Source organism: Rhincodon typus, chromosome 14 (genome assembly GCF_021869965.1).
Source record: "Rhincodon typus isolate 14 chromosome 14, sRhiTyp1.1, whole genome shotgun sequence".
Lineage (NCBI taxonomy): Eukaryota > Metazoa > Chordata > Chondrichthyes > Orectolobiformes > Rhincodontidae > Rhincodon > Rhincodon typus.
The window spans coordinates 58,146,817-58,159,404 of NC_063345.1; the positions used below are offsets into that span (position 1 = coordinate 58,146,817).

Here is a 12,588-nt window from a genome sequence, read left to right on the forward strand (position 1 = left end):
AAAAGAGAGAGAAACAAAGAGAAACTGTTTACAATGGTCAATGGCCTAAAAGTTATAAGGAGAGCCTGGAATGTCTTCCCCTGCAGCATAGGAGGTTGAGGGATGACCTTATAGAGGTTTATAAAATCAAGAGGGGCATGGACAAGGTGAAAAGCAAATGTATTTTTCCTAGGGGAGGGGAGTTCAAAACTAGAAGGCACCTGTTTAAGGTGAGAGAAGTACGATTTAAAAGGGACCTAGGGGTAACTTTCACAGAGGGTAGTTTGTATGTGGAATGAACTGTTGGAGGAAGTGGTACATGCAGGCACAGTTACAACATTTAAAAGACATTTGGATAAGTACATGAATAGAAAAGGTTTAGAGGGATAAACAGCAGGCAAATGAGATTAGTTTAGAATCGGAAACACGGTCGGCATGGACTAGTTGGACCAAAGGATCTGTTTTTGCACTGTACACCTCAATGACTCAATGAAAAGAGTAGGGGTGTGGAATTGATTAGATAGCTCTACCAAAGAGTTGATAGGCTAAATGGTCTCATTCTGTGCTGAATTATTCGATTATGCTAACATTTTTCCAGCAAATTTAAATGATCCAAGTTTCACCCACATATTGAATTTTTCACATTGGGCTTTAAATTTTTATTACAAATATTTATTGTGCTAGCAACAAAATATGATCTATGTTTTGTTTTCTTCATGTTCATTTTTGACTGTTCTTATTATTCCATGGTCAAAAGCCATCCTTTATTACCACACAAAAGACCATTCTTTGTGATCAATTTTAGTTTATTTCCTCGAGCATTAATGGGGCAGTATTTTTCTTAAAAATCCAGCTAGGAACATTACTGCCCCGTTAATCCAAGAAATCCACCTAGTTACATTTTAAAACAGGAAATCCAACAGACCAGCTCTGTTTCAGACAATATTCTTAACTTAAAAGGCAGCATGATGTAATTGGGTCATGACTGCCACTTTAGATGGGAACTGACCAGAACATGTACTGAGCATTTTGACAATCAATAGAAGCAAAGACATCTGGTGAAGAATCAACTGAAATTACACTTGTGGGATCCTTTCATGATTGCAATCCTCCTCTTCCCACTGCTGCCACTCCACACTCATCTTGCTAGTGGTTCAAATATCCATTCATTAGCTAGACTCAATTTCCTAAATTGCACTGAAATGCCTGTTTTTCACCCGCAGCCTTCTTGCCCAACATCAATAAGGACAGTACTTTAAAGCTGCGGCTATCTTTCACCACAATTGCTGAGAAAGCTCTGCCACTGGCTACTTAGAATCAGTGTTATTACAATGATAACATTGCAGAAGGAGGCCATTCAGCCCACTGTGTCTGCACTGGCTCTCTGAGCATTTCAACTTCATGCCAATCACCTGCCTTTTCCCTGAAATGCTGCATGCTGTTTCTATTTAAATAATCATCTAATGCCCTCTTAAATGCATCAGTTGAATCTGTCTCCACCATATTTCCAGTCAGTGGATTCCATACCTTAACTACTCACTGAGAGAAAGTTTTTCTCTCACATCACCATTGCTTCTTTTGACAATTGCTTTCTACGCCCTCTCATTCATTGTTGTTTTACAGGCAGGAACAGTTTCTCTCTACCTACTCCATCTAGCCCACTCATGATTTTCAAAACGTCTATCAAATCTCCTCCAGGCCTTCTCTCCAAGGAGAACAATCCCAACTCCTTCAATCTGTCCTCATAACTGGAGCTTCTTATTTCTGGAACTATTTGTGTAAATTGCTTCTGCACGCTTTCCAATGCATTCTCATTTTTCCTACAGTGTGACACCCACAACTGCACACAGTACTCCAGCTGAGATCTATCTATGCCTTGCAGAGGTTCAATACCACCTCCCTGCTCTTGTAACCTACGCCACCATTAATAAAGCTGAGAACACTGCATGCTTTATTCACTGTTCTCTCTACCTGTCCTGCCACCTTCAATGATCTGGACACATCCAGGTCCCTCTCCTCCTGCACCCACTTTAGAACTGTACCCCTATTTTATAATGTCTTTCAGTGGTCTTCCAACCAATGTGTGTCACCTCTCATTTGTCTGCATTGAACCTTTTCTGCCACCTATCCGCCGGCTCCACCAACTTGTAAATGTCCTTTTGGAGTTTACATTTACAATTCTTCCACACTTAGTGTTATCTACACACTTTGAAATTGTCTCCTGCACACCAAGATCCAGATCATTAACACATGTCAGGAAAAGCAAGAATCCCAATATTGATCCTTGGGAAATTCCACTGCAAACCTTCCTCCAGTTCAAAAAATATCCACTGACCATGACTGTGCTTCCTAGCACTCAGCCAATTTTGTATCCATGTTGCTACGATCCCTTTTAAATCATGGCCTACATCTTTCCTCATAAATCTGTTGTGTGTCACTGTATCAAACATTTTCTAGAAATCCATTATAAACACATCGCCCTCACTGACCTTTTCTGTTCAAAACAAATCCAGCAAGTTAGTCAAGCAATGATTTTCCCTTTAGAAATCCATTCCCACTCTTCCTAATCAACCCACCTTTTCCCATGTGGTTTTGATTCTATTCCAAATAAATCTAGAAGGTTCCCCACCACTGGAGTTAAATTAACTGGTTTGTAATTGTTATGATTATCCTTGGAACCTTTCTTGCACAAGGCCATAATGTTTGCAAACTTCCAGTCTTCTGGAACTTCCTCCAAGTTCGGGGAAGACTGAAAGATTGTGGCCCGTGCCCCTTCAATTTCTACCCTCACTTACTTCACAATCCTTGGCTGCATCTCATCTGGTCCCAGTCCCTGTGAACTTTAAGTGCCAACAATTTATCCAAGATTTCTTGCTTATTACTTTTGAACTCCTCTAGAAACAGAGTTTCCTCCTTTGTCACCGTGATTTGGGCAGCATCCTCCTTTTTTTTGTAAAGACAGATGAAATGTATTTATTTAACATGTCAGCCATGCCCCCTGCCTCCAAGTGTAAATCACCTCTTTGGTTTCGTGATCAGTCTTACTGTTTATAGAAGTCTATAGAAGACTAGGGGATTTTCCTTTATATTAGGTGAATTCTAGAAGAACGTGTGAGAAACAGCTGCTTCAAAATGTGTAAATAAATTCAGTAGTTTTACAATCCAAGTGGCAAGTGGTAGCTGAAGGGAATACGGCTCATAGCTACAACGTTGAAATTCTTAATTTCCACCTCATGGTCTTCATGAATGCCTTGTAATGGAGGAACCAGGATTAATGAATTTGTCCTGTAGAGTCCAGATGGCACACAGGCTGTCGTTTCCACCTTTCTGACCTCGACAAAACTTAGTGAAATTGAGATAGTAAGAACTGCTGATGCTTGAGTCAGAGATAACACAGTGTGGAGCTGGAGGAACACAGCAGGCCAGGCAGCATCAGAGGAGCAGGAAAGCTGACCTTTTGGGTCAGGACTCTTGAAGGGCTCTGACCCGAAACATCAGCTTTCTTGCTCCTCTGATGCTGCCTGGCCTGCTGTGTTCCTCCAGCTCCACACTGTGTTATTAGTGAAATTGAGCAGTGGTCTTAACCTGGAGGTGATCAATGTACTGCAACTCATCTTCGGGAAAGGGCACTCAACATGAAGGAGCTATTCTGAAACACAATAAAGGAGAGTAGCCTTTTGTCTTTTTAGGTAATCTCTGCTTTGCAGTAGGGTGTTATCTGAAATCAATTGCATTCCTTCAAATTCTTCTTCAAAAATGTCAATCTATATTGTGAAACACACCCCTCTGTTAATTTTGATTACGGCTTGTCGTTGTTGCTTCTGTGTTGGTTTCCTCTGCTGCCTTGGCCCTCTATTCTGGAACATATTCCTACAATGACAAAAGATCACAATTACAAGCTATTTTGAAGAAAAATGCTAAACAATATTTCAATAATTACATCATTAATAGCATATCTCAAAACTGGCACTGGATTGATGCAACTCCATTCAGCGGTTGAAATTGAAATGGAATATGGAGGCCAAAAAAAAAAACCCACTAGCCACATTTATTTCCTCGGGCCTCTGTATACCAATTCCTAATCCCACCGCCTTTCTCCCTTAATTTTCACACCAAACCTGGACACCATCAGATTTAAATAAAGACTTGCAATTATAAAAAGAGTCTTTAACATAGTGAAGCATCACAAGATGCATCATTGGTGTGTAACAAACAAAATGTCACAGGCAGAAAGAAGAAGAAACATTGGATTTTCTGATCAATAAGTTGGACAAGGAGACAGGCTTTAAGAAGCATCTTAAAAGAAAGGGTTAGAGGTAGCCAGGGTGGGAGATTTCGAGTGGACTTCCAGAGCTTGCATTTTAAAGCTATCAATGATGGAATGATGATGGATTAAAAATCAGGGACATACAAGAGGACAAAATTTGAAGAATTGTAGAAATCTCTAAGATTTTTAGGATTGGGGTGGCTGCAGAGATAGGACGGACTGATCCAAAAGACTTATTTGAAAGTAAGGATGGGAACTTGAGAATCACGGTGATGCTGGACTTGAAATCATCGTAAGAAAGTGAATATAGGTATCATGGGTGAACAGGTCCTGACTGAAGTTAGGGAAAGCACAACAAATTGTTGAATGAATTCAAGTTTATGTAAAATGGAAGTTAGGAGGTTGGTCATGAAGAACAATGCAATAGTCAAGCCTAGAGCTAACAAAGGATTGGATGCAAATTTTTGCAGTAGCTCTGTTGAGGGACAAGCAAAGTTGGGAGATATTTTATGGGTAGACTTAAGCATTCCATGTGATGGCGTGCTCAGAAGCTCAACTTGATGTCAAACACAACGACAAGTCTGTGGACATTTAGCTTAGCCTCAAAGGGCTTCCAAGGAAAGCAATAGTCAGTGGCTGGTAATGGATACCAGACAATCAAGAGACGCTGGAGATAAATTTTAAAATTGAATTACAGCATTATTGTCTTGTCAACAAAAGTGTAGATCAATTTGCAGTTTTTTAACATAAAGTCCAGATGATAGCTGAATCAGACTTAGTGGAAAGAGCAGATTAATCCTGGCGAAGCAACAAGGTAAAAGTTCATCAGTGCAATTTATTTGGCAACATAAAACTGAAGTTTGCATTTACAATGTATTATTGATTCTGTACGAAAATGTGTTTAATTGAATATTGTGGATAATTTGTTTATTTTTGTGAATAAGTATAATGTCCTCCTAGTTTATGTGCTCACATACTCAAGGGCAAACTTTCAAAAACAATTTAAAAGGCCACAATGAATTTCTGCTCCATTCACTGATGCACATTATCACCATATTAATTTAAAGCTGTTTCTCTTTCTCCTCTGTTAGAGTAGCAATCTGACCTTTGGCTGACTATATACCACTCCATTGTGAAAAAACAAGAAGTCTTACAATCAAATTGGCCCAGTGTTCCTCATGGCGCCAATCATTCTTCATACCTACAGTTACTTTCTTTGTTCCTCTCACTTTCTTGTAAGTTGAAACCATTGTGCTTCCCCCTTAATATCTACATCTATTCAAGAAAAAAATACAGACGCAAAAGGGACTGCTGAATTTGTTCTATTTATCAATGCAGTTTGTGCACTGGGAGCAAGGCTAATATTTATTGAATATTCATAATTACCCTTGAACAATGATGGTGAGCTACCTTCTCAAACCACTGTGGTGACATGGGGCTATTCACTACTATGGGATGGATTTTCCAGGATTTTGACTAAGTGTCAATGAATTCAGGATTGCTGCGTGGCTTGCAAGAGAACTGACTAGTTTCTACGCATCTGCTTCACTTTTTAGAATAGACAATTGACAAGACCTTGGAAAGTGCTGCTGTGCATCTTCTATTTATAAGGTGTGTGTCATTGGCAAGGAGTGAATGCTAGAGGTGTTGGATGGGGTGTCAATCAAGTGGGCTGCTTTATCTTGGATGGTGTCGAGGTTCTTGAATGTTACTGGAGTTGCATTCATCAGGAAAGTAGAGGATCTTCCATTACACTCCTGATATGTGCCTTGTAAATGGTGGTCAAGCTTTGGAAAGACAGAAGTTAAGATATCAGTGACAGAATTCCCAGTGTCTGACCTGTTCTTGTAGTCATGGTCTTTATATGGCTGGTCCAGTTCAGTTTCTGATTAATGGTAGCTCACAAGCTGACATTAATGTCATTGAAAGTCTTGGGGAGATGGCTAGACTCTCTTTTGCTGGAGATAGCAATAGTCTAGCATTTGTGTGGTTTGAGTTTTATTTGTCATTTATTCAATCCTGAAACTTATCCAGTTCTTGCTGTATGCAGTCACCAATTGCCTCATTACCTGAAGAGTTGTGAATGCAGTTGAACACTGTCTATACATCAACAACTATTACATTTATGATTTTGAAGTTGATTATGCCAAAAGCACTATTGTGTCAAATCACAGCAATGATGAGGGTGCTGTGATGGTAAGCCTTCAACAACTACACCATCCTCCTCTGTGCCAGGTGTAAGTTCAATCAGTGGAGAATTTTCACCTAATTGCCAACAAATTCAGTTTTGCTTTGGCTCCTTCACATCACACTAAGTCAAATGCTGCCTTGCTGTTAAAGTAGTCAGCGTCATGTTTGGAATTTAGCTCTTTTGCCTTTGTGTGGACCAAGGCTATAGTGAGGTTTGGAGAGAGATTGATGTGACAGAGCACAAACTTCACTTTGGTTAGCACTTCGATATAATGGGACCTCATTATATTGCTTTAGTCTCCCACATGTCAAGCACCTAGATTGGACCTGCTGCCTTTTAAATATTAAAACCATAGCTGAGGATCAAAGCAACAGGTGGGATGAGGGTTGGTAGTGATAGGTGGTGGAGGCTAGATATTGATATTTTGTGGTGGGAGAGAGAGGGTGGAAAAGAGAAGTGGGGGGAGAAATGGGAGAAAGGGGAGAGAGAGAGAGAGAGACACAGAGAGAGAGAGAGAGAGAGACACAGAGAGAGATAGAGAGAAAGAGAAAGGGAGGGGGAGAAAGGGGAGAAAGAGAGAGAGTGGGGGAGAAAGGGGGGGGAGAGAGAGAGAGAGAAAGAGAGAGAGAGAGAGGGGGGGAGAAAGGGGAGAGAGACGGGAAAAGAGAGAGGAGTAAAAGAGAGAGATCATTGCTGTCTTCATGGGTGTAAGGATTGGAAGGAGCAATTATGGATTATGCATCAATTAGGTCACTTATTGTTTGTTACCTTCTTTTTGGAATTTGAGGTCCCTGTCTTCTTAGCCTGAACCTCTTCTGGGCCTGCTGTGCTCTTCTCCGCATGATCCATTGAATTCCTTTCTTCATGGGTGCAATTTGTTGCAAATCCTAGAAAGAACACTGGATTTTAAATTATTTTCAAAACACTAGACATCATTACGTAAAAACAAGGGCTATTACAGTTCAACAGATAGGTTTGTATTACCATGCAAAAACTGGCTTTACGATTCAAAGGGCTCACTCCTTTCGCTGCAACAATAGGTCTTCTTCCACCTGATCTTGCTATGATATTTTTACCTTGTGTCAGCCAACGTCGATTAACTCTGCTGTACCCTTGCAATTCAGAAGTATTTCTCCTTAGTCTATTGGATCCTACTGAAATTGACACAAACAAATAATTTGATGAGCGTACTTGAACACATGTTAATGACCACATTAAATTCTGGAATTCAACACTGGTGATGAATCAGTAAACTGACTTAGAAAAGGGCTACATTTCATGACGCAGAGGTTCCTGGTCTGTAGTCACATTAGACAGGAGCATGTATCAAGAGAATGGGGCAAGAATGCCCACCTGACCTATACCACACCCGGCTTCTTGACAATTCCAAGCTCTGGTATACATTCTTATACTACGCAAATATTTAGCAAATATGACATAGTTATCAGCAGGTTTCTATGCTAACAACATATACGATATCCACATTTAACTGCTTGTAGCAGGTTCTCAGTCAAATTAGAAGTACTGTTTAAAAATAATCATGATAAGCATTTCCATTCCTGAACTTGTCTTTAATTTACTTTTTTAAATTTCTTGCTCTGCATTTTGCTATAACCTTAAAGGTACTTTTTCATTTTATTTTACTCTTTTTTGTTTGTTTTACACTTTAACCTATCAATCCATATTGTTTTAAAATTTCCAACCATTTCATTATACTTCTATATTATCAAACACAGAATTTCATCTCTGTGCTAGTGTAATAAACAGGCTAGACTATTCAAATTGAACATTATCTTTGTATATTTTGAGGACTTAACCAAAAATAAGACAATTTTACCTTATCTTTTCAATTATTCACTGGTATTTTTCTGTCTATTGTATTCCTTTACTCGTTGTACTTCAATCAATGGATAATAGGGAACAAATATGTTTGTTGCAAACTAGATTATAAATAAGTCCTTCATAAATGGAATTGCAACTTTGCTTCAGCTAATGTAAAAGGAAAATCCCTCTCTCCTGCTTTATTGATAATACCATTGGTCACTAACTTACACAAGAGATCAGTTGCTAGCAATGGGATACTAATAAATCTGGCAATAAAAAGCAAGGTCAGATCAATTGTTCAGTTCCTGGGCTTGCAGTGGTCAGCATTCACTCATTTAGTTGCATGATTATATTCAATGAATTTGAGGTCACCTTGTACATTTTGCTGCACTCTTCTTCCAAAATGATATTGCAGCTTACGAAAATCTAAATTCTGTTGCCTTTTCTGCAGTTCTTTCGTCATCACTAATGTGTTTGTTACAGGGTCGGTTTCCCTTTTATTCAATTTGATAATGTCATCTATAAAAACATAAGAGCATATTAAAAATGGTCACAAAATTACTATAGTTTTGCTGCATAAAATTGGAATGTGTTTTCAGATGCAGAATTCAATACATTTTCCTTACCTTGGTGTGCTAAAGGTGAAATGGGTGCCAAAATTGGAAAGTGAGACACTTTGGGTTCTTTGTGCCACATTACATCAAACATATTTTACAGAAAAGTCTGATGTATCAGATAATATGTAAAGAAAAGCTGGATTAGGGTCTAGGCCCGAAACGTCAGCCTTTCTGCTCCTCTGATGCTGCTTGGCCTGCTGTGTTCATCCAGCTCTACACCTTGTTATCTCTGGATTAATATGCCTCAGTTTTAACTTTAGAACAGTGTTCTATAATTCTACAATCACAAGTTCTGAATTGAAGTAATGAGAATTTTTCATTGCCCATCATTACTGCCTTATTGAAAGAGATTGAAGAAAAATGTTATCTAAATTAGGGACAAGTTAATCTTGAAGACTGTCAACCTAAGAGGAAATGACTTAGGAGTATTTTTACATATTGCTTTGAGTGTTTTGTATGGCTATTGGGAAGCGTAAAACATTTAAAGTGTCTTACAGCGGCTGAAAACAGCGCACTTTTTAAATTAAAATATTGTAACCTATCAAAAATGAAACTTTTGTTTATTCAATCAAATGCTACATATTCCTCCACTGTATGCATGTAAGAATTAAAAAGATGTAACATGCAGTATTCAAGAATCTATTAAAAATTATTACAGGATCCGATGCTAGGACTCTTGCCTCAGTCCCATTTTTGCTAGTGTGGGATAAGGATGCAGGTATTCATCCAGCTTGCAACATTTCTGCCCTTTCTTACTCCATCTTGGGACAAGCAATTTAAATCATGTCATAATTTTAGTGTAATTCAGGTCCCTTCAGTAAGTAGATGGGGTTCACAGAAGAGGGGTGAAGTGCAGGAGACTTCAAGTGGGGAACAAAAGAAAGGTTTCAACGATTTCATTTACACCTTTTGGAATAGAGAAAATAAACACATTTGCTCTTTCAGTTTCAATTACTTGATGCTATTCTGCAAGTTGGATGTATGTTTGCTGAAGTGATTGATTACATGGTTCTGTTAATTAAAGTTGTTTGTCATCATATTGATCAGTATTATGATATATATTAGTAAGTGTTGGGATGGATTAGAATATTTTCTCCTTCAAGGAAATCTGCTTTTATGCATTCTAAATGCAAAACAAAACATTGTTTGGATTTCTAGTAGAATAATCTTAAGAGATATAAATACCTGAGTACTCCTAAAATGGAAAACAAAATTTTCAGCAGCTTTCACTGAAAGAAAAATATTCTTACCTGTTCCCATACTGCTTTGATTTACAGGATGTGCTAAATTAAAAGGCTACGTTTTTCCCCCAGTTTCAACAGATGCCATTGTTCATTTCTCACAGCTTTTATTGTTACAGCCTAGCTCATTACGAATGTTTGACAGTTTCAAAAATACAGAAACATGTCCAAGGTGCTGTGATCACATTTTAATTGCCAGAGATCAGGGTTTTAAGAGGTCATTAAAGGATCAGATGTCTTTGATGTGGTTATTGGAAATAGACACTTGTTTTAAAAACAGGGTGATGACCAGAGCAGATATTTTTTAAATTTTAATTTTTAATATGTTTTCGAATGAGCATATTTCTCAGTATGAAGTGTGGTTAAGGGTGAGCTCAATTAGAACATTAGGCATATTTTGATCATCTCCGTTTCAAAGATATATCTCCTGAGTTCTGCATTGAGAGGACATGGGTATAATGAGGGATATGGAGCATGGAGGGCAATGTGGTAAGTAGGGCTAAGGAGCAAGCTGATTTGCACACCTTCTCTGTTACCTCTGGTCTTCCTCCGGAGATGCTGGGCATGTCTCCATCCACCCACAACCCCAGAAGAAGAATATGATGGGTAGGTGCCTTTATAATCCAGCTCATGTTTCAGGTCAATGACACTTCATTAGCACATTGTTTTTACTAAACTTGCATTGTGCTTTCACTGCCTAAATTAGGATGCAAAACTCTTTGACATTGCATCAGATTGAGATCAATGTATATAAAGTGTAAATACTCCATTCGTTGGTGTCATACCTCAGAGAAAGAGAAATGGTTGTGTTCATTGGAGACCAATCATCAGGGACAATGTTGGCAATAGTGCTAATGTCATGAGAATGGTACTTCAGAGGCCTCAGGTAATCCTTAAGTGACAGCTAGTAGAATTGAAATTCAATTGATAAAACCTGGAATGGAAAGCTCGTAATGCTGACCATGAAATTATCATCAATTGTGGTAAAAACCCATTTCAGTTCCTATGGAAAAGGATATCAGTCAGGCCTTTATGTGACTCCAGATTAACGTCAATGTTGTTAACTTTTAACTGCCCTCTGAAGTGACCCAGCAAGCCATTCAGTTCAAGAGCAATTATGGATAATTACAAGTAGGTTCATAAATGTCACTTAAGTGACTAATTCCAACAAGAGTGTTTAACATTGTTGAATCCTCACTATCAGCATTCTGGAAGTCAGCAATGCGTTCCATCAGAACCTTAACTGGACCACATACGTACATCGAATACAAGAGAAGGTTAGAAACTATTTTTTTAAAACGATAAGGTACTTACTTCCTGACTCCATAACAGAGACATGACTGCAGTAAACAATACCAGGATCTGAATATTCAAGGGTACATCACATTTCAGATGGACAGGAAGCTAGGAAAGTATAGTCACATTGTTCTGATAATTAAGGATGACATTCATACAAATAATGAGAAACAAATTGGTGGTGTAGTGGACAGTGAAGAACGTTACCTCAGAGTACAACAGGACCTTATCAGATGGGCCATATGGGGCGAGGAGTAACAGATGGTGTTTAACTTACTTAAACGGGAGGTGCTGCATTTTGGAAAGGCAAATCAAGGCAGGACTTATACACCTAAAGGTAAGGTCCTGGTGAGAGCTGCTGAACAAACGGACCTTGGACTGCAGGTTCATAATTCCTTGAAAGTGGAGTTGCAGGTAGACAGGATACTGAAGAAGACATTTGGCACGCTTGCCTTCATTGGTCAGTACATTGGGTACAGGAACCAAAAGTACTGCGGATGCTATAAATCAGAAACAAAAACAGAAGTTGCTAGAAAAGCTCAGCAGGTCTGACAATGTTTCGGGTCCAGTGAGCATTCTTCAGGGTCACCCTTCTGAGGAGGGTCAGCAACTTCTGTTTTCGTTTGTGCACTGGGTATAGGAGTTGAGAGGTCATGTTGCAGCTGTACAGGACATTGGTTAGGCCACTTTTGGAAATAATGCGTACAATTCTGGTCTCCTTACTATTGGAAGGATGTTGCGAAAATTGAGAGGTTTCCGGAAAGATTTAGAAGGATGTTGCCAGGTTTGGAGGGTTTAAGCTACGTGGAGAGGCTGAATGGGCTGGGGCTATTTTCCCAGGAGTATTGGAAGGTGAAGGGTGACTTTCTAGAGGTTTATAAAATCACGAGGGCATGGACAGGGTGAATAGCCAAGGTCTTTTCACTGGATGGGAGGAGTCATGAACTAGAGGGCATAGATTTAAGATGAGAGGGGAAAAGTTTAAAAGGGACCTAAGGGGAAACATTTTCACACAGAGGGTGACGTGTGTATGGAATGAGTTGCCAGAAAATGTGGTGGAGGCTGGTACAATTACAACATTTAAAAGACATCTGGATGGGTATGTGAATAGGAAGAGTTGAGAGGGATATGGGCCAAACAGGATTCGATTTATTTAGGACATCTGGTCAGCAT

The 12,588-nt window shown here is 39.1% G+C and overlaps 1 protein-coding gene across 3 annotated transcripts in view; it reads right to left on the reverse strand.

Annotated features, from left to right (window-relative positions):
* The window catches only part of LOC109923744 (UAP56-interacting factor-like), a 47,147-nt gene that overhangs the window by 17,644 nt on the left and 16,915 nt on the right, over positions 1-12,588 (reverse strand). For 2 of the 3 annotated variants that reach the window (XM_048605372.1, XM_048605373.1), the window contains exons 2-5: positions 8,634-8,780; positions 7,422-7,591; positions 7,206-7,324; positions 3,762-3,849 (exon numbers count right to left, since the gene is read on the reverse strand). In XM_048605372.1, coding sequence (XP_048461329.1) covers positions 3,762-3,849; positions 7,206-7,324; positions 7,422-7,591; positions 8,634-8,780 — 524 coding nt within the window. The remainder of the gene's footprint in view (positions 1-3,761; positions 3,850-7,205; positions 7,325-7,421; positions 7,592-8,633; positions 8,781-12,588) is intronic. The other variant, XM_048605371.1, reaches the window with a different exon arrangement.